At 36.6% G+C, this 26372-nt stretch overlaps 1 protein-coding gene across 1 annotated transcript in view; it reads right to left on the reverse strand.

Annotated features, from left to right (window-relative positions):
* Positions 1-5209: 5209 nt before the first annotated feature.
* The window catches only part of LOC131667649 (klarsicht protein), a 105251-nt gene continuing 84088 nt past the window's right edge, over positions 5210-26372 (reverse strand). The window contains exons 9-22 of the mRNA XM_058941215.1: positions 25351-25721; positions 24556-24961; positions 23962-24135; positions 22802-23241; positions 22200-22329; positions 21283-21729; positions 20872-21009; positions 20648-20776; positions 18845-18950; positions 13173-13354; positions 10819-10982; positions 10435-10636; positions 9930-10342; positions 5210-9849 (exon numbers count right to left, since the gene is read on the reverse strand). Of these exons, the coding sequence (XP_058797198.1) occupies positions 9561-9849; positions 9930-10342; positions 10435-10636; positions 10819-10982; positions 13173-13354; positions 18845-18950; positions 20648-20776; positions 20872-21009; positions 21283-21729; positions 22200-22329; positions 22802-23241; positions 23962-24135; positions 24556-24961; positions 25351-25721 (3591 nt within the window). The 3' untranslated portion in view covers positions 5210-9560. The remainder of the gene's footprint in view (positions 9850-9929; positions 10343-10434; positions 10637-10818; positions 10983-13172; positions 13355-18844; positions 18951-20647; positions 20777-20871; positions 21010-21282; positions 21730-22199; positions 22330-22801; positions 23242-23961; positions 24136-24555; positions 24962-25350; positions 25722-26372) is intronic.

Below are 26372 nucleotides of genomic sequence, written 5' to 3' on the forward strand. Positions count from 1 at the left end.
TCAAAGTGAAAAAATGATTGAATAGCAATACTTACTAAGGAATAAATAGTGTTAAAACTGCATTGCATAGAATTAGAAGATCCGGAGATAATGAGAAAGTCATATATTTATGAAAGAATAAAAGAAAGAGGAAATGAATGTTTTTCATTCGTAAGACTCGACAGATCCGACTTTAGTGAAAAACTGCTAATTTATTCGCGCGCGCTGGAGAGATCGAAAGAAACAGCTGCGGAGGAGAGCTTGGTACAGAGCAATTTATAACGCGAACGCGCGCGAAGTGGTGCAAACACCGGAGATAATTCATGAAAAGAGAGATCGCGCAGTGTGTATATATATATATATATATATATATATATATATATATATATATATATATATATAAGCAAGGCGACGCCGTGACAAGTAAAAGTGGTATAGGCGCGCGCGAGAAAATAAAAGTAGAAACGAGAGAGTGGATGAAATTATCCCCTTGTGTATTGTAAACGTCTCTGTGCGTGTCACTTGAGTGTAACGACAAAAATCTCCTTGCACGTACTCTCGCTCGCTAGTCTTCAATGCTGTGCCATGTGGCACTAAGACTTTGAGCACTCTTTTAAACGCGAGACTCAAAGCAAGGTGTGCGCACGGTGCACGTACTTGTGCATCGGTTAAGACGCGTAATAAATTTATCAGCAGCCCGCAATAGATCTTTGAAAATCGATTCTTTTCCAGCTATACGTTCTTTTCTTTCGATACCTTATCTAAGAAAGAAGCTCAACCGCATGAATATCCATCATACTGCAATCTATTATTGAAGAAAGATCAATATTCGGAATTGTAATATGAGCGATTGTATTTGCGATATACTTACAGCTGAATCAAAAATATGTTTCCATGTATATCAGAGATGGGATATGTTTCAAATCCCCATTTTAATTTCTCAGCTGAAGCACTTGATCCCCCTTGCTGATGGCCATTTTATGTATGTAAAGTACCCGAGCTTAACCGCGCTTGACCCAGTCAAGAATGGGTTTGATACATCTAGTGGTTTTGGCTACATTAATTCTATATGCTTGAAATTATTACGTATCGTTGGCAGATATGAACAATGAATCTTGCTGTCCGTTTACTGCACAGATTTCTTCAGGCGTATTTGCGTAATAAACCAAAATAGCTATTAATTCAAAATACACGAGGAAATCTAATGAGGCCAATTTGACTCTGTTGGAGTTGATTAGCTTAGAGCAAAGCAAATGAAGCCTACATACAGTGAAGAAGAGAATAGCTATACACATGAGCCGACAAAATCCCTGACAAATTCACTGGCACAATGGAAAGGGGCAAAAGCGGTTGATGAGAAAAGGAGCCGCTCGGCTCGACGGAGTGAGTCGCTTGTGCAAATATTGTGAAAGGTAATGAAGCCACGAAAGCAAACGCCGAAATAAGCCATCAGCAGTGGACAACGCTCGAGCCTCGAGCTTGCGCAGCAGCATGTGTGTATATAACGCGAGGGTTACACACAGTCTTGGACCCACGTCACGGGATTATCTTGGCCTTAGCGAGGATCTGTAATGCCGATGACGTAGGCTCAATCGCACGCTGTAATTCTGGAAAGACTATTTCAAGTTGGAGTCATTCGAGCGCCGGAACAATCGGTTGGCTCGGCAAGTAAATATCCTTCGTATGAAGATTAAGAAAAATGAGACTGACGAAGAGAGACTGCAGTTGCCGGAATAGAATCGCTGTTCTGCTCGATCCAGACGAGCGAAGCATCGGCGTTGAATATGTACCGCAGCCGAAGCAAGTTAGCCGTGTATGGGCAAGAAAGTCTGCGCCGAGTTTGGTTCATCCGTGGTCTTCATCAAATATACATTTTTACTGCCGAGCACGCGGTGTGTCCCTTAACTCAAACGAATTACCCCGATCTCGGTAAGTGCGGGAAGCCCTTAAGGTTTCGCTGATGTACTGCTCTGCTCTGTGCTCGCTCTCTTGACTTTTCCAGAATCTGCAGGATTACGCTCGCCAGTCGACAGCAGACTTTTTGCTCGTGCACCGTTATACACTTACTTGGCTTTTTTCCTCTTTTTATTTGAGTTTGCACTTGAAAATGAAAGTTTTTAATGGGTATATTTAGAGGTTAAAAGTGGCAAATGTACGACGGTTAGCTGTTGAATTTCTGTCTCAAAATTTTTATAAATATTAAACCAAATGAGCTTCGCGAACCGAAGAGATGGTTTTCGAGTCGCAAGCAACTTCAACTGATTTAGGAGTTGATTATTTTATTACTTATCAAAATGAAGTAGAAAGTTGCAATCTACATTTGTTTGGCATAAGCAAATACGTCGACTCACCTTTGCAAATGCTCCGAAGCGCAGGACCCGCCTGAAAACTCAACAAACTAATTTCCCTTTTGCACGAATCTCATAAATCAAGGCGCGAGATGCAGTAGCAGCAGCAGCAGCACTAGCAGCGTCTCGGAGGGATGCAACTTTCTCGTCACGTTACGTCTAGCTCGTCCTACTTGAGACCAGGGCAGCAGCGGTGGCAGTAGCAACCTTGGTGGTGGCAAATACGAGGGCCGCATAAATAAGCTCGCGGAGGCTTTACGAGCTTCGCTATTGCGCTATTGGCGTGCATATATATATGTATACGCGAAAGAGAATGAGAGAGACAAGAGGATCTGTACTTTGCTCTATGCCTCTCGAGCTCTGTGTGACCGGGACTTTGAGTGCTCGTAAAGCTCGGCTCCTCTCTATACGTGGTATACATCGATGCTTGGACTGTGCGCCAAAGGACGGATGGCCGCCAAGACGTTTCCTTCTCCAAGTATCACAGAGTTTCCAATTAGAGTCATAAATGCGTACGTCGCCGTCCGTCTTGTACATCACAAATAGCTAATGCTGTAAGAGCTTTGTCATTTACCCGAGTGTTTAATTATCAGTGTATATAGGAACTTCAGCTGACGATTTCTGCGTCGAAACCATTTATCTTGTTTTTTTAGAATCATCGAGTAAAAGCTACAAATATTTACAAATAAAACAGGAATTAATAACTGCACCCGCGTTTCGTTATTTAAATAAGTTTGCAAAGATATGAATTTGAAAAGATAGGAAATACACGCACCGAGCAAATATTGTACCGTACATATCAAAATCGTACGCAAGCCTCATTATGCATTCGAGGCGTGAGTACGAATTGTATACGCAATTGTACACCACAGAAGCCTTGTGTGTCGTGATTGCGAATAGGAGCTGGTAAAGCTGTAATCATCAAATTTGATGTATTAGTTATTTTGACAGGCAATTTTCAGCAACGATAATTTATTTAGTTATTCGGAAATATCTTGCACTTTAGCCTTGATACAGTCAAATGAAGATATCCTGTGATCCTATACCATCTCTCTCTTTCTTTCTCTCGAAGATTAACGTTAGTTAAATTAACATATTTAATTTACGTAAAAAAGTATTTTTGAAGTGCTAACTATCCTTGTAAGATATAACGATGAATGTAGGGTTGTAAGGTGAAACAATGATAATTATAAATTGTCAACGTCAAACGATTTATTTAATAAGTACTGTCATTCATTTCATTCGTCGTTGCAAATTTAGGTGCATTTTTACATAATGAACATTTCGCAACGGAGTCATAATAAAAATGGCAATTTTAGCACTGGACCGGTGGACAGGAAGAAAAACACAATTACTAAAAGGAAAATTAAGAAGAGCAAGAGCCAGAGGAAAAACAGAGCGAGACAGAAGAGATCGACAGAGACTCTATAGCTACGGTGGTGGAGCTTCGCCAGGGGGTTGGTCGCGAGACTTGCTGCGATTCGCAATGCCGGGCACGTTGCCGTCAGACGAGCGTACGTGCAACACGACTACGCTTTTACGCCGCTCTCTTTCTCTCTATCTTTCTCTCACTCCCACGCACACATACAGATACCACCTCGCTTCTTCTGATTCAAGAAAAACTTCTAATATCTATTCTTTCCTTTTTTTTCTCTTTCATTTAGTCCAAAAATTTCGTTTCATTTTTTAATGCGATTTTTCGTTGTTGCAATTTTTGTTTCTAACTAGCTTTTACTATTTCCGTCAAATTGCAATATTTGTATTTTCAAGTCATGGATAGATAATCTATTGCAATAATATGAATATATTCAATAATGCTAATATTTGTAATAGAAGAGAAATCCCGTTTTTTCTTTTTTCTCTAGAAGATATAAACAAACTACTAAACGATCGAATGACTTTACTGTGACTGTCAACTGTTTGAAATATGTTAATTATTGAAATGTTATTGCATGGTAACTTCTCATTCAATAATATCTTAGTCTATTCCACTATCATGTATGTTGAATATAAATTAAATATCATTAACTAGCATTACTAAATTCATATTTTAATCCAGTCCCTCAATTTATCTTAACCATTTACAAATTGAACAAACATAGATTTATCGATATCAAATACCTTCTATTTATTGTAGGTTGGTTTCTCTACCTACTGCGGATACCTTAACAGCTTACCGGCGATTCATAAATAGAGAGCTCTTACTTATCTACATTCAATAGATTTTTTTGTATGCAATTTTTGTTTCTAGCTAAAAATATAACAATGCTAGTTTTTTGAAAAACTGTGAAATGATCATAGCCATTAGTTTTATACAAATGCACTGATAAATTTGTTATCAACAATAGTTAATCTTAAACATTATTCTCAAGCACAAACAAACAATATCTCGCTACCGAAATTATGCCATTTTTATCTAAAAAAATTCGAATCGATGGAATTTTTTCAGGAAATATATCACCAAATATGTTAAGATTGAACATGAAATAAAATAAAATAAGTAAAGAAATAGAAAAACTTGGTGAGAATATCCTTTGTTACTCGAATACGTGAATACAATTATTATGTACAAAAATGAATATATTCAGATGAGTATACCAAATTGACATTGGTTAGAGAAATAAATATGTTAAATATGTTAAATAAATGATTTCACGAGTCATTTTATTTTGTATTTGGTAGTTGTTGCCCTAAGCAATTTTAATCAGTATGTCCATGAAAGGTTGATTGAAATGTTTATTGTATATTTCACGATTTTACCCTGTCAAACATACATTTAATGAGTAATAGAAAGAAAGATTATAGGTATCAAATTATAGACTCGACAGAAATCATCTGCCACATACGTTAATAAAGAAAACACAACATTTGAAACTTACGTATCTTTATTTTTGAAAATCAGCTAAAAATACACGTTGTTATTCTGTAAAATTGAAAAATTGTTTGAAATTCATTCTTACATTATAATGTTAGTAAGCATATAATGATTCATGAGGAAATGGCACGACATATGTGTTTATAAAATGTAAATCAACATGCACAATAGATACGTGTACGCTTGAATGAAACGATTGTGTAAATGAGCAACAGTATGAAAAAACTTTAAAACTATTTCATATTATGCATGAGCTAATAATCTTTATAGAAGAAACTAGCTAAGGAACAATTGCATGCATATCGCATTATAAAATAAAATAGCCCGTAGTAATAATCGTATGAAACGTACACACTGCACTCATACATTAAGGTTATAGTCGACGCAAATTTAAACAGTCAGCGTCAAATTTTTTTCTGTTAATATTTTTCTGTTTTTTTTTCTTGTTTTTTTATTGCTTTTCGGTGACTTCCTTTCTCCATTTCATACCTTTAAAACGTTCGTACGTGTAAAAAGGCACTTAATTAATAGTTTGGCAATATATTCGCCAAAAAAACCGCTTTACTTTTACTTTGATAAAAGAGCGTTCAAGTCGCTCGTTAACAATAGTCACGTTTGGTGTCGACATTATGATGATTGTGAAAATGAGCGCTAATCAAAGTTAACGCCCAGCTATTCAAAGGCAGTTTTGGTAGTTAAAAAAGTATTCAATCCGACCATAACGCTAAGCTATCGCCACCGACAAAATACAAACAAATTTCCAAAAAATTAGTTGCATGTAAATGTTGGTTTTTGGTAGCGAAAGAAAATTTGTCGGCAATGAAAATCGGACAGTAGTTTTTGATATGACTATTTAATATGGACGCTCATTGTTTTTGAACGCTAAATTAGCGTACGCCATCAAATGATGAAGTAGTATGACAATATTCAAAAAATTATCATCAGTTTGAAGTTTTCATTCGATGATTTCTCATTTTAACAATGATGATTTTATTGATTATTTACACGCAATCATGTATGAGGATCACCTATTACTATCAACCCTTGTCAGTTGTTTAACTTTCTCCTCACAAAATAGTTTTTCCAAGTAGAAATTAGACGACTTACCATTGATAAAATCCATTATTTTACTATTTTTTTGTTGTTTTTTCATAAATTTTTCAAGAAAGTAAAACTACGATATAGAAAATGCAGTTAATGAAAAAGAAAAAAAATTATGATTTAACTTAAAATAAAAGGTATGCCATTTAATACCAATTTTGCATAACGATACAGCATCATGGCACACATTGTAAAATGTTGGTACGACGATGGATCGTTTGCTTTTTCTAACAATTACGTATAATCGACAGTACACTCGAAAGCAGTCCACTTGTAAATCAGCAGTAAAGTTCTTAATCGATTACAGTTATCTTCCAACTTTCAATTTTCAAAACTTTATTGTTCATTTGCAAGAGTGTTTGAAAAAAACTCAACTACTTTAATTATATCAACTCGTAAATCTATAAATCATGCATAAATCATATATTGTCGCGGCAGTAAAAAATTTCACGCACTTATAACTTAAACATCATTTTATACGATAACTAAATAATAGCTCTTATTACTTTCAGGTACTTTATACAAACAATATAGCGACAAATAAAGTAGATACTGCGCCTCACATTTTGCTACAACAAATGTAAATTTAGTCAGTCTTTTTGATATTCTTTTAATTTTAAAAAATTTATTCGAGACACTTTAGTGTGAAAAAATATTTTAAATATAGAACATTTTCAACCAAGGGAATGAAAGTATTGGCAAGTTCATAGCATGTGTAAATTGACACTGGAGGCGAAGCCGAGGGTGTTAAACATGTACTAGGGGCTTGCCATTTTCACTCCCGTGGTTAATATACTTTTTTTTGCCTACAGCGCGTAAAATGCGTATTGTGAAACCGGACACCCGGGTTTCAAGACGCACTTTATGCGCAGTAGGCAAAAAAATATATCAAATAAATTTCTTGCCTTCTTAACGATGTTTTTCTAAGATGATCAATATATACTGAGTATGTATAGACATTTTAATCGTAATTAAAATGTGTTTTATTCTTATGATACTTTTTATATTTGAGATGAAGATATATTCCATTCCAATTCCGATACGTATGTGTATTTATAAATACTTGTGAACGTATTAATGGAGCTCGTCAGATACTTCAAAAAAAAGCTAACATATATTACAACTTTATACGTGTATTAGCATATACTCAATAAAATAAATCGACAGATGCTTCTTTGAAGCTCTACTAAATATTATTACATTTTTAGAGTGTGACTTTAATGTCATGCATACCAACGTTTAGACTCTATACTTTTAGTTTTTTAAACATGTTCTTTGGATAATTTGATCAATAAATCCAAACAAGAAAAGGATATCAAAAACACTGACATATTGATGATGAAATAATGTAAATCAGCAGCTAAAAATCCACCATTAATCAACGGAAAAGCTGATATGGTAAATTGCATAAGCTCTCTTAAAATATATATTTATTTACATATATATTCGCAGACTTTTATATTATCTTTTTTATATTTTTCTCGAATTTGAAATTCGAGATAGTTAAGAATGCAATAATATGCATAAGTACTCTTTTTCACAACATTTACCATAACGGTAAATGTTTTTGTAGTTTGTGCAATCGCTTTTTTCACAAGTTTTGCGTAAAATTCTACGCATGTAGTTTTATGAAGGCAGCTCCTCAAGAAATGTCAACGTCAAAATCTTTACATCTTTTTAAAATCAACAAATATAACAAACTAGTAATAAAAAGGTTATGAAGAATAGTACGATTAGTTTCTATTTATCACTATTCACAAAAAATAAAATTATGAGACTTGTATAGCCACTACAATTTTTTTATATAAATGCTTTTCTTTTAAGTAGCATGTCTCTGATAAAGGTATTTGATTGTTTAGTAGCTTGTCATGATAGTTTCTGGTATAAAAAATTTTACTATCAATTAAATGCTTTGTCAAGCTATATTCAAGTTATAAAATATTACTATTTATTTCAATGTTTTTTAAACAAAGTAACTTTAATAAATGAATTTGATGAAATTGCTGAAAAAATCAATGAAAGCAAAATCATCGAAAAAATATATAAACAACAGAAGCACGAAGGCCTTCTCTTTTTTTATGACTAGTTGATGGTTTCTAAACACATCTTTTATGTTTCATTCACTTATTATGTTTTCAAGTGAAGTAGAAAACAATTATTATTATGCGTATTACTTTGCGATGATCTTTAATAAATTTAATAAATTAATTGTTCCACTTTTGCATAATTGGAAGCATTCTTGAAATATTTCGTTTCATATTCAGCCTACGTGCCATCAATGAAAAATGACGTTAAAAAAAGAACGTTCTATCTAGCATGCAGTATATGTTTATCATAATTTTTATGTATATGAACTGCACAACGTTTTTATAAAAAATGTTCAAAAAATGTTGATCAGGGACATAATTTATAAAAGTATTTACAGTGAGAGCAAAAACATTATCGTTCGGATATTTTTGTGTGTCGAAAATAGAAAATAGAAAATCTGATGTCACAAGGCACATAGTTATTATAAAATACACTTTTTTGACTTTAAAATTTGGCACTTTTCCAAAAGCTCATTACATTTTATTATTTATTGCTCTTTCATCATCCTTTGTAAAAATGCCCCTGATTTATGTTTTTATCAAATATTTTACATTCTTTGTAATGAACTAATAATCAATTGATATATTCAGTCTATTTGTTGCTTATTTAGTTCAGTATAATCAAGCAATTATTCTTTCATTACAAAAATCATCACTCCTTAACCATCCGCACTTTCAGTCTATTTGACGAGCACTTCCGACTTTTGATACTCGAACACATCATTTTTAATTGTTTCAATAAGATTTTTGGCTAATAAAAATTCTCGTAAAAAATTATCGAAAAACTCTGAAAATGCGAATCAATGAGAGTACAGGCAAAAACGCAACTGTACCTAAAAGCTCTTACTTGTTAGCTTGCTTCATTATATTTCTCTCTATTCACACCTTACGACTACGTTTTGTTCAACCTCAAAGGTACGTAGACATTTCACGGAGCTCCTTGTAATATTGGGCACAGCATTCCTATGTATTGCTCGTCGTTGTCCCCTTATGAAAGGCATCGACGACGAGCATACTCACCGCACATCATCCTGTACCACGACCTGATGTAATTCTCGAAATATCCTTCCGGAAGAATCTTCATCATTACCATTGCCTGAAGTACCAAGACAGTAAAAACCATCCATACAGAATATCGATCTGCATGCGTGTTTTTCAAAATCCGACAGTTCAGACTGGTGGGGGTCCACGCACGTAACGCAATTGTGGTGTCAACGATAGGTTGAGTGAATTACCCGCCTCGCAACAACTCGGTTCGAGCAAGCAGGCCGCGCAGAAAAGCACGACTATAGCCAACTGGAACGGCAGAGCTGCACGCAAGATACGCCATACCCAACTGCGCGGTACGTGTGGATCCTTTTCGGGGTCACCTGCTGCTGTTACGTAATTTGCAAGTTTTTCTACGCGTACCTTTTCGTTCGGAACAGGTGTTTCGATGACCGGAGTTTTCTTGCGTTTGCTACAATAATAAAGAAAATTTCAAATTAAAATAAGATACGAAGAAAAATAAAAAGAAGAGAAGAGATAAAAAAAACATACCTTGGAACTGGATAAACCGTAGTACTGTCAGGTCTGACGTTAGTTCGCGACTCGACGCTAGCAGCAGTGCGAACGATGAGTTCACGACACTGCGACTGCAGGTTACGTAGTTCGGCTTCGGCTTCTTCGACACGATGCCAGAGCTCAGTGAGCACTTGATCACTGGTATTGGGTACCAACTGTGACTCGAGTGTTCGAGTGAGTCTACGTAACGCTGCAAGTCGACGTTCGCGTTCGCTCAGTTCCTGCTCGCTACCACTGTCGGAAATACCACTGTCAGAGAGTGAACCACCCTCGAGACCAACTAAAGAGCAAGTAGGTGACGGTGTTGAATCGTTGAATGACGTTTGTGTTCCATTACCACTGTCGTCGTTGCTCGATATCGTCAAAGCTGCGTCCGTCAGCATGGCGCTCTGTGAATAAAAAAGAGAAATTTAATTTTTGAAAAAAGATTACCTTTTTATTAATTTTGGAGGTAATATATACTTGGGCAATCTGAACTTACCTGGTTGTTGGTCTCGTGCTTTTCGGAAAGCAGTCGCGCGACATCTCTTACCGACGAAGCTACCTCCATTGTTGCTCCAGCTTGCAAAGCTGCGTCCAACACTGCCAAAGTATCCTTGTCTCTGCGTAGAGCGCACTGAAGTTCCGTAAGCCTCTGACCGAACTGTTGGACTGCTTGAAATGCACTCAGCTGCTGGTTTCCTCTATAAATAGCATAAGGTTGCACTAAGCTTTCTTCGAATTTCAAACAAGGAAACTGATTTTTATTAATGATCTAATAGTCAAGAAAAATGGAGAAATATTTTATTCACCTCAATTAACAGATGGTTAAAAACATCATTTTTAAATAAGTCGGCAAACTTTAGATAGAAGTACAAACTCTTACCTTTGAAATGCTTCGTCCCAAAGTCGATACAAGTCTGCTATTCCATCCTTCAAGGTAGAAAAAGTAGGTGATGTCTTTTGGCCGAGATCTGTGATGAGGCGATGTGTCGAAACGTTCAATGCAAGCATAGCAGATTTGCGGTCTCTTAAATTAGCCAGTTCGTTCTAAAAATAATAAACAAACCATTTTATCCATCACGTTCATTTGATATTATTTTATTAATCCACGTTCCTAATAAGTATTGAGTAAGTATCGAATTTAAATCGCTTGCATATGTGATATAGTCCTTAGATGTTGATTAGAAAAGTATAATTATATAATAAGACGAGTATATAGTGTTACGTTTCCTCGTATTGATAGCAACATGAGTACAAAATATTAATTACGTCACTTCAAAAGTTTTCAATATTTAAAAATGTTTCTTGAATTACAAAGGCTGAAGTTGCTTTGATATGTTAAACGATATTTACATTTTAACACACGAACAGTTACTGCTGTACTTCGATGAACGAAACAACGAGAGCTGTCTTATGTTTATTCGATTAGGCAACAAAGAAGACGTAACGTGTTTGAGAAGTGCCAGTAGGGCGCACTTAAGACTTCAAATTGCAAGAGTAAGCATAAAGTTAGAAATCAAAGTCGCTATTGCCCTATAAACAAAGGAGCCAACAAGCTGTTTTAACGAGTACGCAATTAATCGATTTTTTAAGTGATTTCATCTATAATTTACTATTTAAAATAGCAATACCAAATATTAAATCTTTTGAATTCGAAGATTGAATGTACCTTTCCAATGAAATTGAATTTTCGATAAGTATGCCGTGTATAAAATAAGCCATAAATTATCGCCATTTGACAACTATTTGCAGATCAGTTGAATTTAAAATGCCATGTCATATTTACTAAGTATAATATGCATTCAATCGTCGCTTCCGCTCTACTTTCTCAAATATAATAATATATCGTTATTCAGCACCTCAGATAAAACCAGTCGTTATCAAGCAATTAAGTACAGATGAAATTATAAAAAGTTGATAATTATATAGAACAAGTATAAGTAGCTTTCGAATGAAATTCTTTGCTCAGTTAATCATAGAAATAGATTTGTGACACGATTATACTATTACTATAATTTTTTAATAAAAACTTACGTATGATAGAAAATGCTTTATGTGCTTGAGTTAACAAGTGTAATTTTGCGTGTGTCTTAAATGATACATTACTTTCACATGGAGAAAGTATTTTAAGAAAGTATCATGCCGGAATTCGCAATTAGATGCCATTTTAACTAATGAGTATCGCTTATCTTGACCGTATATACTGCCACAAATAGTGATTAAAAAGTTACATCTTTATATGATCTTTCAACAACGTCGAAAATTAATTTTGCTTATAACATGTTTTAGATACGGGAAGTAATTTCCGCAGTTTTTTTTTTTTTAGTTTCGAAATACAAAAACAATTTTGTTTAGGTTTAGGCTCTATTTAGGTCGACGAAATTGCAATATAGCGGTTAAGCAAACAGTATCATTATTTTAGAAGTAAACTCAATGAGCACATATCGATTTCAATCCGATCAAACACGATGTGTAGTGTATAGATAGCAATCATACTCCGTGTAGTACTCTGTAGAAAACTGCAAGCAAAACACATTTTGGAAATACCTAATTTTTTTTCATGTCCACGCGCGAAATCGAATGATCCCGTAAAGCCGATCTGGTATTTAGCCTTGGTTTTCCCGTTTCGAGGCGTGTATATAACCAGTTACATCCCGCGAAATTGGTATTCTTTGCCTTTTTCTGCACGGAAAGGATGAGCGAAACACTTTCACTTTGGGTCGTCAAACCTAAAGCTGTGGGTGTTCTTGAACTGTTGCGCTGAAGAAATCTTCAAGTGATTTTCCCGCTCTTGAAAGTCACAACACGTAAAACCGGTTGTCCTTTGATCATTTACACCAGGTTTTCATACCAATAAATACCAGTTGTTTATAAAAAAATAATCGCTCGGTGCGTCTTGGGAATTTGTGAGATCGGTTTTCATTTTGTTGCTTATTGTTAGCGAACGCACCATGCTATGTAATTAATTTTTGCTACAGAACATTTTTCATTGCTTTGATATACAGACCGGATTGCCTCATATGGTCTCACGTTAGCTCGTAAAAACTTATAATTTGCACGTATGAACTTGAAATGCCTTGTATACGCGTATGCGGCTTTATGTATGCGCACTCGAAGTATCATTTCTTTTTTCGAGAGCTTTTAATTCTTAATTTTCAGCAAATTAATTATTTATTATATGTCTGTTTTACTTCAAACTAAGTAAAAATCATCGTATGTAAAGGGTAAGGAGCTTACCGTGATCCTATTGATACGATCTTCAATGATATGTGGCTCTTCTAGAACAACTTGGTAAGAGGCAAGTCTCTCGTGCGCCGCGCAGAACTCTAACTTCAAAGCTGCTACTTCACGATGAATAGCATTGATTTTTTGCGACTCTTCTGCTCGAAGTGAGAGGGATTCCCATCTTTCCATTAAGCCTGAAAGTAAGAAACAAATTTTACAAATACGTTTATAAAGCTTGTTTTACTCATTAAAATATTTGTGTTATTCAATTTCAAGAACGCATTCGATTGTAGGTAAGCGTTTCATTGTTCACGTATAAAAGAATTACTAATGGATAGCATGTCAACTGCATTTGTTAAATTACTTCCTATGCTTGAAACGTCTTTAAGCGTGACGGCCCAACGAGCGTATCCTTCACCACGTAGCAGAAAGTTGCCGGACGTTTGAAAAAGCCAACCTGCGTTTCTTTATAGTGACATTGCCATGAGCTTTCCAAAGTGAACGCTTTATTACTTTTTAGCAATGAGCCAAACAAGAAGTATGGCTTTAACGATTCACCTCGCATAGTATAATTTTCAAAACTGTTATGCATTCCATGACCTGATTATCATCGGCTTCGTATTTATTTTTACAAGTGGACATCGTTCAAAGCTGACTGTTTATGACTGTTTCTAATTGTAAAATTTTACGAATTATATCTTTTTCACAGCAGAATACACCGATGTATTTTTTTGTTTTGTTTTACCATGCAAAAACTTTGCAATATAAAAAATGAAATTTTTTGCCTGAAGCTCTTTGCAAAAGCTTCGCGTACCGGTTTTACAAATATTTTATGAGTTATAAATATAAGGGTTATTTACAGGAGCAATGTAATGATTATTTCCATACGAAAACCTTGCCTGCAATCCTCATGTTTTACCGGTATAACTCACACTTGTCCTTGCTTATAAACTCTCTCGCGCATGTCAACTATGTGTTCTACACGCAAATACGAATCAATCCTTGGCAGCTGCGTTTTCGAAAATAATTTAATTCGTAATATGTAGACACGGAAGATATTTTTCATGTCTGCGTAGAAACCACGACCTCGTCTATTCTCCATTTTCATTTCATTCATTTTTTTTACGTTGTTCTGTTCGATTCGCTGTTTTTTTATATGTCATTCCGCGAATCCGCGTGCAGAGGGACACCTAACGGCTGACGACGATTCTCGTTCCTCTTTGGTGCTGGATTGGTATTATGTGGCGCCGACTGCTCTAAGACCAAACAGAAGTGCAATTGCGACACGGAGAACGGGGCCGGCCTTTAAATAAGCGCCGGCACAGAAAAGCACTGTACCGTCAGCCGACGCTGCTCTGCTAAACCGTTTATTTGATTGACCGCCGCCGTCGCACGAGAATGAGATGAGCTTCTGTGTGCGCCGTTGTTTACTGTTGAATCGATCATCGACACAAATTTACCGCGTTGACGGGTTTAATTAAAATGCTTGAATCAAAACGTTTTTATTGCGCAATTTATTCATGCAGATCACTATTTCAAAAAACTAAGCCAATTTTCAAGTAAATCAATTTTTAACGCTTCCCAGTTCCCACGAATTGCATCTAGATGAAGTATAATAACTAGATTTTTGGTTCTAATCCCTGCGAGCGATAAAATACACCGTTAGATCGTCGAGGTAAATTATACGTTAGAAGAACGCGTCCACCAATTAACTATACGTACAGGTTCGAGATCACGCGATGAGTAAAGAAAAGAGTTTTATGTTTATGTCGAGAAAATGTCTTTGACGAACGTTAAAATTTATCATTGCGCTCAAATTACAATGAGATACAACAGAATTACACATCATCAGTGTTTATAGGCACACCAACTGGAAGTGTGATAAGTTCATAATAGATCATCCGAACGAAAGACAATGCGTGTTGTTCAATCTTTTTGTTCTGTCTTGAGAATAACCACGTATGCATGAAATGCTATTGTAAGCTTGATAATTGCGTCATACAAGAACCTTTTAGGAAAATCCAGTGTTTTCATTATGGATTGTTAAGATGAAAAAAAATTGCGCTAGGGTCAATTTTGATCTTATAATGTTTTTTACGTGTACAATTCTATTACAACAAAGAGAAAGAATTGATTCGTGCACAACTCTACAATCGATTAAAAAAGTTGACGCATTATTCAGCTATCTTGAGAAACTTGAAGAGTAATTTCTTTGGTATGCCATTCTTTTCTAAATGATGAGGCGTGTGGCAAGTGCAAATTTACTTATAATTATTTTAAACAGTACATGTTACCAGTGAACTGAGTATAGTGGCTTCTGTATGAAATTGATTGAAAACCTAAAGTCGTTTCTCATGAGCTCGCTAAACCAATACCATAACTATAACCGTCGAACAATTTTTTTTACATTAAGAATTTCAATGATGGATTGATAGAAGAAAGTGATGGAGGAGTATAAATATATGAAAAGCTCGTCAGCACATCTCAATTAGCATGAAGTAAAGAAAACGTACGCAAGAGACTAGTATATAAAACATTTCACATGTAAGCTACTCTTTCCTTTAGAACAGCGCAGATGTGATTGCTATGCAAAAACCTGATTTTCGTAAGACAACACACATATAAGCATACGCGAGGAGATGTAGAGTATCACTGACGTCATCGCTAAAAATGGGCATAGCTTTATTATACGCGCGATATATGGCTAGCGAAGGCGAGACAGCAAAGTATACAATCTCTCACCCTCCTTCCTCTCTCTCTCTCTCTCTCTAATTCAAAAATTGGCATAGGCCACTTATTTCACGAACACGGAACATTTTTAATCTGTTACGATATATGACTCATTTGGTATTATAAAGAAACCTTGTCTGCCTCGCGTGAAAGGTTTTTATTGAAGTTGTATATCTATAACTGATCGACGTGTTTCTAGGTAGATTTTCGTTCAGGTAAGAATAGTTTTGAGGTCGAGGTTTGTATACTTGAGATAGTTCTCAAAAGTGCGATTCAACTTCTTTTATGAGCGTGTAGAGATTGTTTAATGAGATGCAGAATAATCTTGTCAATCTGCCAAGACATGAAATTTCACCGAAGGTAAATACAAGAATGAATACTAAAACTCAGTAGTTTACTCAGTTGCTAGTGAAAACTAATAATAATTACCGAGTTTGAAAAAGAAATTAATGTTACTCAAACTTTGCAAGATAAAATAATGTGGAATGTTTGATCTCATATACTTTCAATGATAATTAAGACGTTACTCGATTAGTCCCAATAGCATGCGTTAGAATGAACGCGAGTGTGCAGACTACAAAGTGCACGACTAAGAACACAATTAGCAGAGAGTAAAAAAGTAAAACAGACGTGCGTCCTGACATTGACCTAGTACTTATCTTATCAGGAATTGTTACTGCAGGCAAAATTCATTAGTCGGCTGATTAAAAAAGACCGCCTTCGGCTTCTTATCAGATAGCAATCAAATTTGATAATATTAAAAAGTGAGATCATTGTAAAGCTATTGAACAAAGAAGACGAAACTGATTTTTGCTATTAATCAAGTTTAGGTAGATTAGGCATCGCATTTTTTTTATCTTTGCCTAGTTTTTATCAGGAAAACGAAAGAAATCGATAGATTTTTCAAGCAAAAGTCTCGTCGTTGCGCATATGAAAATATTAAAACATCTGTAATATTAAGTATATCTTGACGTCATTAATTAGCGCCGAAGCTTAAAGAAAAGATCATGCGACTAGCTGACTATAACTACAAGAGTCTTCAGATAATAATCTGTTTGAAAATTGTTATCGCGCCTATCAAATATCTCAAAAATTCACACAGCAAACAATAACCAAAATTATTTATCATACGTACGATTATTATCAGCGTTGATGTAGTCTGTCTGCACGGACATAATAACTGCGCTTACGCGATAATAACCATAAAACGTTGTAACATACAATAGTTGCAGAAGGAAAAATAAGTGAAAAATGCTACGAGATGGTTAACGTAACGAAGTGCGCAAAATGAAGGCCGCGGTAAGACTGGCGGCAGCGGTAAAGTAGTAAGAAAGCCCGAGAACCAGTTGCCCCTACTTCGCGAAGACGCGCCGTGGCCGCCATCTAGTAAAATTTGCAAGGCGATGGATATAATGCCAGGATACTATACATACTTTCGCTCGTGGATTTACCCGTGGGCGACGTCGACTTTTACTACCTGTACTACGCTATCTCGTTGCTTTAACTTGTCAAATGCTGTTGCATGCTGTGCACCGAGTTCAAGGCTTATCTCTTTATTATTCTACGATAAATCTGATTTTTATTTTATTTACGAAGACCGTAACAAACGTTATTTGTTGTTATTGCAATTGGGGTTTGAATTAATGGCTTTAATTCTTTAAGATTTATCTGTGACATGTGAGCTCAAACTGATCTTTAAGATATGCAGCTTTGTAAGTAGACTAATGTAATTCGTTCGTCGATTAATCTACCCTCTTATTTTTAATCATTTTTTTTTCATATTAAATGACGTATTCAAGTCTATACCGCTCGAAAAAGAATATTATGTTATTTATATTTCATACGACAAAACTACTTACATAGTTACAACATTATACAGACAAAGAATAGCTACATATTATTAAAATGCTTATCCTCTTACGTGCAGTGCAGATTTCTTTGAAATTTTTACCTTTTTTTATTTAACGTAAGGTTCATATAGCTCTCGACTAGTCATATATGTCGAGAAACTTCTCATTAATACTCGAAAAATTATTGCTTACGTTTACACAGAATCAATCCATATAAATATGTAACGTGCATTATTCCATTAAGAAGCAGAAGAAGAAGCAGTTTTTTTAACATTCTTCAAGAGGCGTGAGTAATAATTAGTAAATAAATATCAATAATAAAATGAATTTATTAAGTAATGAATATGAATACAATGTTGAATAATTTCATAAAATTAATCAACAAAATAAAGCGATGATGATGAGTGAAACAAAATGAAAATAAAATTATCTCAATAGCTACTAAAAATTAAAATCTATTAATTTTAGACTATCATTAATATGAAGCGTTATAATCATGCGTTATAGTGATCATTGACAAATAATGCAAAATAAAATAAAAGATTTCTAAACATTCTTACTGCTAATGAAACAATTGAAGCTGAACATGAATAAATAAAAGAAAATAATGTGACACATACATTGCCAAATAAAATTAATAACAAAGACTAGGACATCAAGTACAACGTTTAGGTGAAGATGTAGAAGTGGCTTACAACATGTCGTTAGAGTTTCATAATTAACGACTTTCAAACCGCAACCTCACACGTTATAACATCGTGCAGGATCATTGTTCTCGTAGTAAAGACATCAGTCAATGTGACAGGATCGAGAGTCACGAGTTTGCTGTAAGCCACAAATAAAATCGATTCCCGAAGCTCGGCAAAAAAAAGTCTGAGTTTAAGGTGAGCGGAGGCAGAGCCACATTGTTATACTACATACTGGAGAATAGCGAGAAAATGCGTAAAAAAAATACAGGAGTAACAAAAACAACGAGGACGTATAGGCATGTCCTTTTGAGTGCCGTGACGAAGATAGCCGTCACGCACCAGAGTCGTGTTATCATCGGCGACGGCCTTGTAAGAGAATCGTCCGCCGCCGGTTTCTCTGCTACTCGGTACTCACCACGAATTTGCTTGGCATGCTTGTCACTACGACGGGATCCACCACTCGTCTCGGATATTGTTTGCAGGCACCTTATATTCTCTCGACAGATACGTGCCAATTCGTTCTGTAACACATTTAAATATCGCCGATCAGTTTATCGGCCTTCTTTCTTTTCTCAATTTTTTCGTCGCCGACAGCATAAATTTTCTTAAATTATTTACCTGCACGCAACGGCAATCAAGCGATGTTTATAAAAGTGTTTGCAGACTTTAATTTTAATAAAGCCAAGACTGCAGATCCATATTATAAAAAAGCATAACAAATTCAATCAAATAAGTACTGATTGTTATTCACAACAGCATAAGAAATAAAGCGTTATTGATTGAAAAGTAAATAGATTACAGCTAGAGAAAGGTAGTGGGTAAGCAATCAAAGGTGTAACTAGAAAAAATTGGATAATTAGTTTATTACGTAGATATTTATTTGGCAAGATTACTCAAGCAAGGTTAGTAACTAAAAAGACATATAAGCAAAAACTAAATGGTGCACGTAAATAAGCTTTTATTTTCAAAGCAGTAAAGATGTCATTTTACAATAAAATTATTTATGTTTATCTTTAGAAAAATTCTAAGAAATAATTGTAATATTTTTAAGTTATTTAATCGTTCAATAATTGTTACCCTCCAATATCAACTTAATAAAATTAAATATAACCATTTATAATCAGTCTTTTTTGTATTAATTGAATTAAAAAAAAAAGAAATTTTATACATTCAAATACTTTTAATCAAGGCATTATAATAATGTAATCAATAAAACTAAGAAATATGATTTTAATATCTTTAATCAAGGCATAATAATGTAATCAATAGAATTAAGAAATATAAGAATCTGTTATCTGTTATATTTAATAAGTGAGAAGTGAAAAATTTAGAAAGAAAAAAGCAGAGATGCAGAAGTGCAGGTGATTTAGAATACAATAACTTAAAACTAAGTGATGACAGGAATCTACATTCGACAAAAAATATACAACATTTAGAAAAATACCATACAATGATAATATTTATAAACACAACATTTAACATTGGAACCATTCTTCCAAAGAAAGTTAATTCATTTAAATACAGTAGAGAATCTATTGAATTTTATTTTTTATGAATGATTATGAACGCGAAATTGAAAAGTGTTAGATTTTCAATCTTATTATTTCAGAAAAATCATGTTATAAAAATTTTCGTCCATAATAAAGTTTTTTTTCTAATACAATTAAATCTTTTCAGTATTATTGATATCTAATCAGGTAACTCTCGGTTTATCATGAAATTCTTACATTCTCAGTATTGTCTCATTTTTCAAGTAGTATTTTAAAGACAAAACAAAGTAGTCAAACAGTAATTGATAATTATCCTTTTTCAATTCGTTACAATACTCATTTACTATACATTAATAGAAAAATTAATAGACAGTCAATTTTTATCGTATTACTATTTGGTATAGACTAGAAAAATAAAATTGCATTGATTTTTACAATACTCTACAAATAGCGATAAAAAAATGTAAGTATCAAACAACATAGTTAGCATGTCTAAACAAAACAAAAATATTACTTGTGAAGGCTTAAAAAAATAATTTCCAAGGACAGATGAATAAACGGCTCACACGGGAAATCAAATTGAAAGTAGTGTTAACAAATTTTCTCACGCAAATTTTTATGAACGAATAACAACGTTTAACAAAGTTGATGAAAATGCGTCTAAAGGTTTGCCAAAAGTTGCGCCGATACTTTTTACGATTATCGAAATCGGATTGTTCGGTACGTACGAAACTACCATCAGCCATGGTATTACAACGAGCTTCTGATAACAGAAGCTGCTTGCGCGATGTCTCCGCTAAACGCTTAAACTCGGAGTCGCTGTCACTCTCATCCGTTACGACGGTGCTGCTTTTTTGCTAAACATAAAAAATGTTGCATTTTATTAGCGGGCTACTTTGAGATTTTTATGAAGAGTATTTTTTGAAATATATATTTGTAGTTTAATACTAACATAACGAACTGCACCCAAGCTAGACGCACAATCCGATTGACTGTCAAGGAAGTTTCTGTAGTCGTCACCAAAATCCAAAAGACGACGCGCTGTATCTGTGTCTGCTGCCTCGCTGTATGGTTCGCTCATGTACTTTTCCTAATGAAAAAACATTGACATTACAGCATTATTATTGATAAACATTGATGGAATCAGACTACAAGTGTCTGCTAATAAAATTGAAAGCGCTGTCAGTGTACAACAAATGTTTTTCTGATTCATCGAAAAAAAAAAAATGGAAATAAGCAAATGTAACGTGACCTGCTGCAATATCCAAATACGTAGCGTGCACAAAATCAGAAGATCATACGATCATGAATGAACTGACATGACAATTTGAATTATTCAAGACGAAAGAATAAATCTTCTTACCAGATAGTTGTCCCAGGCTTGTTCTGAAAACGAGTTGTTGCTCAAACTATGCTTTTCGATGTCGCTGTCCCCAGCATTCAAATTGCCCACCAAAAGAATTCCCTTGAGCATGGTGCACCCACGTCCGTTGCGTAGCGACGTTCTTCCGGCAAGTTCCTCTTTTTCTTCCTCGGATTCGGAAGGAGTGGTGGTCTTGAGCTTATCGCTGACGGACGTGCACTGTACAGCCTCGCATTCGTGTAAACCAGTGTATCCAGAGAACGAACCCGACTTGACGAGATTCGTCGTCGAGACGTTCAGTGCCGTGCGAGACGAACGACTTTGTCTGCTACCAGTGCTGGATTTGCGCGCGGACCGAGGATTATAGCCAGAACTTAGTTCGTCGCTACCTTCTGAACGATGATTCGTCGCGTTCATGCCGTCCGAGCCCGATTCACTTCGACGGCTCTGTAAAATCAATTTTTGTTAGTTATTTTTAAAGTGTTTCTGAATCACTTTGGAAAAGTGACTAATTACTTCCTATTTACGTTAATATGAAATAATTAAATGACTATTATGATGGATTTAAATTGCTTGAAAACCGTTTGTGCGACACTTGGATTCACGCTTTGATATGAATATCTACTTCTTTTCATCAATTGGTAACAATCGTTCGACAGTGAATTGAGGATGTTGATAGTAACAAAAAAAATGGAGCCAGCGTAGAAATGTTGAAAAAGACGAAGTTAATACATAATTCACGAAGAGGATCAACTCGCATATCTCCGCGAAAGCGATTTCTCAGAAAACCCTCGTCATTTGCGCGCGTTCTCTTAAAATCATCGATGACAAGTTAAAAAACGATTCCTGTCCAAGGCCCAATCAATACGGATGGCGACAATGATAGAAAGGGCTGAAACTTATATTATGGCGCTTACCGCATTCTTTTTGCGAAGCCGGTTTTTCTTGCGACGCAGCGAGCTGTTTCTCACCACGCGAGCATCCTGACCGATTATCGTTTCTTCTAGCAATGTCGTTGTCGAGTTATTGAAGGGCGCACGCGATTCGCTGTAACAAAAACAAATAGAGCATTTAGATTGCTGGTGTGCCATTTTTTACTAGATCGCTTTCCATTTCTAAAGAAAAAAGGAAAGAAACTCATTGTAGACTTTGGTGCAAACTCCGGTGCGATTGCCTTGGGGATCGTCGACCTCGTAAAATCTCTGCATTGTTTGCTCTCTTTTACGTTTCCTTTTGAAAATAAAAGTTTTCGCGGCAATGAAAGTCGGCGTTGAGCGGCAATTGAAAAATAAACAATTCTAGAATTCAATTAGCCAGCCATCATTTTATCAATTGATTAAACCAACATGGAATGAAAAATGCACTCGGTATGTGCGCTTTGAATCTTGCATTGGTTTCCTCGCGATCCCCAACGGCGAAGCACTAAACAACTATCTCTCAAGCAGAAAACGAGTCGACTGCATAACTTAAACGAACCAACAACAACAGCAGCAACAAGAGTAAGAAGAAGCAAACTCACGTGGCATCGAGCGAAGCGGATTTAGCCGGAGGCCCGGCAACAAGCTGATGCAGAGCAGTCTCGGAGATGGAGAACTGCGAGATTGGCTCCTGGACGTTTATCTCGAGACTAGCACGTTTGCGGATTTGCGTGATACATGAGACGCTCCATGGTCTCGGACTTGTGTGTGACTTACGCTTAGAACGCAATACCACTTTCGGTGTGCTTGTCTCGGCCAGCTTGTGCTGTGGCACTGGACTACGCTCTTTTACCATTGGACTTTGGCGGTCTTCTAATAATTCCTCAGAGTTGGATTGCGAAGCCAGACGGCATGTTACTACGCTACTATGCAAGTCCTCTTCCGAGATTTCTGATTGCTTCTCCACGTCCGACTCGCCGGTCGTGTACTCGCCACTCGCGTCGCAACTATCCAACGCTTCCGACACCGTTAACTGGCAGTACTATAACAAAAAGAATGATTCATTTCGCGTTACCATTTTGTTTCTTTATAAAGATGCCGTGTTTCATATCTCGATCATGGTACAAGATAACTTTGCGTATTAGTTAATTTATGTGCGCGATAAATTCACTTTTTAAATTGCGCATAACTAAAAAAATAAATTAAGAAGACCTTGCAAATCAACCGTATAAAAGAAAAATTCTCGTGTGTATATCGCGGAGAAACACAAAGAAACAAAAATATGGCCTATGAAGAAACCGACTCACGCGAGACACGCCACTTGTAAAAATATAACAATAATTTGTGCCTTCGAGCTACTATTAATTCAAACAAGCACAGTTCTCGCACATCACACGTCAACAATTACAGATCAGACAAGCCATTTTGACTTCCGAGGAATCAATAAATCCCAAAGACGTCTAATGATCAAGGCCCCGAGCGTTGGTTATAGATGTAAATCCGTACACGATTATGCGAGCCTGCGAGTCTTAAGCTATACAGTTATCAAAGCAATGAAAGAGAAGCACAGCGGGCTCATTAAAATTCCTGACTAATCAATGTAAACTCGCTTGTAATCAATTGTCTTACAACCCGTACACGCCATGAGAAGTCACGTCGCAAGTGTAACCTTCCCTCGCTTGTGTGCGACGTGCAATAATCGATTTTTTACTCCCCCCCCTCCCCCCACTTCTATCTTTACAAGCTGGACTAGAGCACTTACCTGCAATGTGTTACTGCCTTCAACGCACAATGCCGAATTGAGTGCCAACCACTCTTTGATCCTTGCGTACTTGGCTTTGTGGTTCTGTGAACTGAGCAGGCCCTTCTCTTCGTCAAATATCAGTGGCGGGACATTGCGCTTGTGTTTACCTTCCTGATGTACCAATACCTCCACCTTTCGACAAAATAATGGTTCTACGTCATTTCTTTGAAAATTTATTCACCCGCCAACTCTGATTCACTTTCGCTAATATTTCCATGTCTAGCTGCGACGAAGGAAAACTACTTCCGACAGCTGTACAACATCGAAGTTATCTCTTCCTTTGCATTGCCACAATTGCCATAGGATACAACAACACTGTACACGTACTTATTGTAATCTCGGTATCAACTATCACGTCGCGCGTCCAATAAAATCTAGCTTTTACAAAACCTACTCAGATTGCAATCAATTGCAACATGAGACCTACATTTGAGAAATTCGCTACTGTGCACGTGTGCACGAAACAAATACTAAAGTACGCTGGTGACGAATCGAAAAAGAAAAAATATTGTTGAGCTTTGCAGCAATGAAAAAAATAAGTGGTGAACTCACCTCGCGGATAAGCCTCTTGATGCTTTCTTGGTTGTTGTACTCGTCGTCACTTCCATTACTCGCCGTGGGCTGGTCGTTCTCCTCAATATTAATGTTATGAACAACATTGCCGTTTAGCACGTCCATATTCGTGCAGTCGTTGTCGTTCAGCGCATCCGTCGCAGCGTCAAAGTTCAGACGCATTTTCGCCCCGTAGCTGTTCTTGTGCTGTTGCTGCTGCTGCTGTTGCTGTTGAGCGTCCATACGGGCGGATGTAAAAGTCCACTCTTCCTCGGATGACTCCACAATGCCGCGATCTTCCGACTGCTGCTGATCACGACGAGGAGGACGCTTATCCTCGCTTTCCGAGTCTGTGTCCATGTGCCTGAAATAGAAGGTCGCGCAGTTCTTCGACTTCCTGTTCGAACTGCAAGAGAATCAACGATGATTGTTCAATGAATTTGAACGAATGCAGATAATTATTTTGCGATTGCGTACGCGCCTATTGAAAAGCTCATGTAATATTTATTTTTAGCTAGTGACTTATCGAAAGAGATTGGACCGCGGCCTCCGACCGACTGTAATTTTCAATTGCAGCGCGGCGGACGCGGTGCGTCATTATCAGTGAAAGTTTATTGTCGTCACTGCGTTTGCTTGTATATCGGGAGATAAGCGATTTTATCAAGATAACAATTATCTTGTTGACAAGTCAATATGCAAGATTTAGATTTTCTTTACTTTCCATTCTTTTTTGAAGTTTCCAAGAAATACCTAGATAAAAAGGTGCCTTGTTTCGACAATTTACAATACACTCACGTGTGGAAAATGGCAGCAGCAGCCTCAGCTTCGGTTCTCCTACGCTTAGGACTCTCGTTCGCGGGTGTACTGTCGCTTTTAGTCCGCTCGGCTACACTAGCAGTAGTACAAGCCACGTCGATTTCGTCGCGCGACTCGTCGATCGGCGTTGTCTGAAGCTGATCCGGCGTCGGCGTCATGTTGGCGATGTTCTGCTTGGTCGTTTCCCTCTTATCTTCCTCCTCCTCGCTCAAATCAGCCTCCTCGATGTCGGCTTCGGTACCCTGATCGCCGAATGCGTTACGTGGACGTCGTTTGCCGGCGTAAAGCTTCGTTTGGTTGGAAAAGTCCTCGGCTTTCACGCTCACAACGCACAGCACGTCCAAATCGTCCTGTCACGCATTCCAAGTATCTTATTAATTTTCTATCAAACTCGTCAATTATAGTTGAAGTACTTGTAAAAAAGCGTCTGTGCGAACAAAATTACCGTTACGCAACTACGGTAACGCGGCAGTTGGTTGCGGCAAGCGTCTGATAATACGCTAGTTCATTCAGCAGCGTCACCATAGTCGCTTTAAAATTCGGTGACTATGCATGCGTGCCATTCGCAAAAAAATGTCACGTTTTTTGCTGCTGTACTTTTCCGCGCGCAACAGCCAAAAAATCGATATCCGTCCGTCAACGCGCACGCAGCCCTCATAAAAAATGCACCTCGCGTTTGCGTGCAGCGAGCGGAAAATGCACACATATATATACGCAGACGTCGGACGCATAGATAAGCACGTGTACGCGCTCGTTACTTTGCCAGGATGATGCAGCGAATATGTTGCCTGCACCTTGCTCCGCGAACAATTATTGATGATTAAAGCAAGCTCGAGTTTAGGTGTACGTATGAGGAGGGCTGAGTTTTGCTTCTTCTACTCCTACTCGAGCTTGTAGGCTTTTTTCTCTTTCAACAGTCACACAAAATGCATTAGTACCGTTCCCTTCTGTACAGACAGGAAAGTCCCCGAGGCGCAATATCGCGACCCGCTGATTGAATC

The sequence above is a fragment of the Phymastichus coffea genome, unplaced genomic scaffold (assembly GCF_024137745.1).
Source record: "Phymastichus coffea isolate CEN01 unplaced genomic scaffold, Cenicafe_Pcof_1.1 PCOF00069, whole genome shotgun sequence".
Lineage (NCBI taxonomy): Eukaryota > Metazoa > Arthropoda > Insecta > Hymenoptera > Eulophidae > Phymastichus > Phymastichus coffea.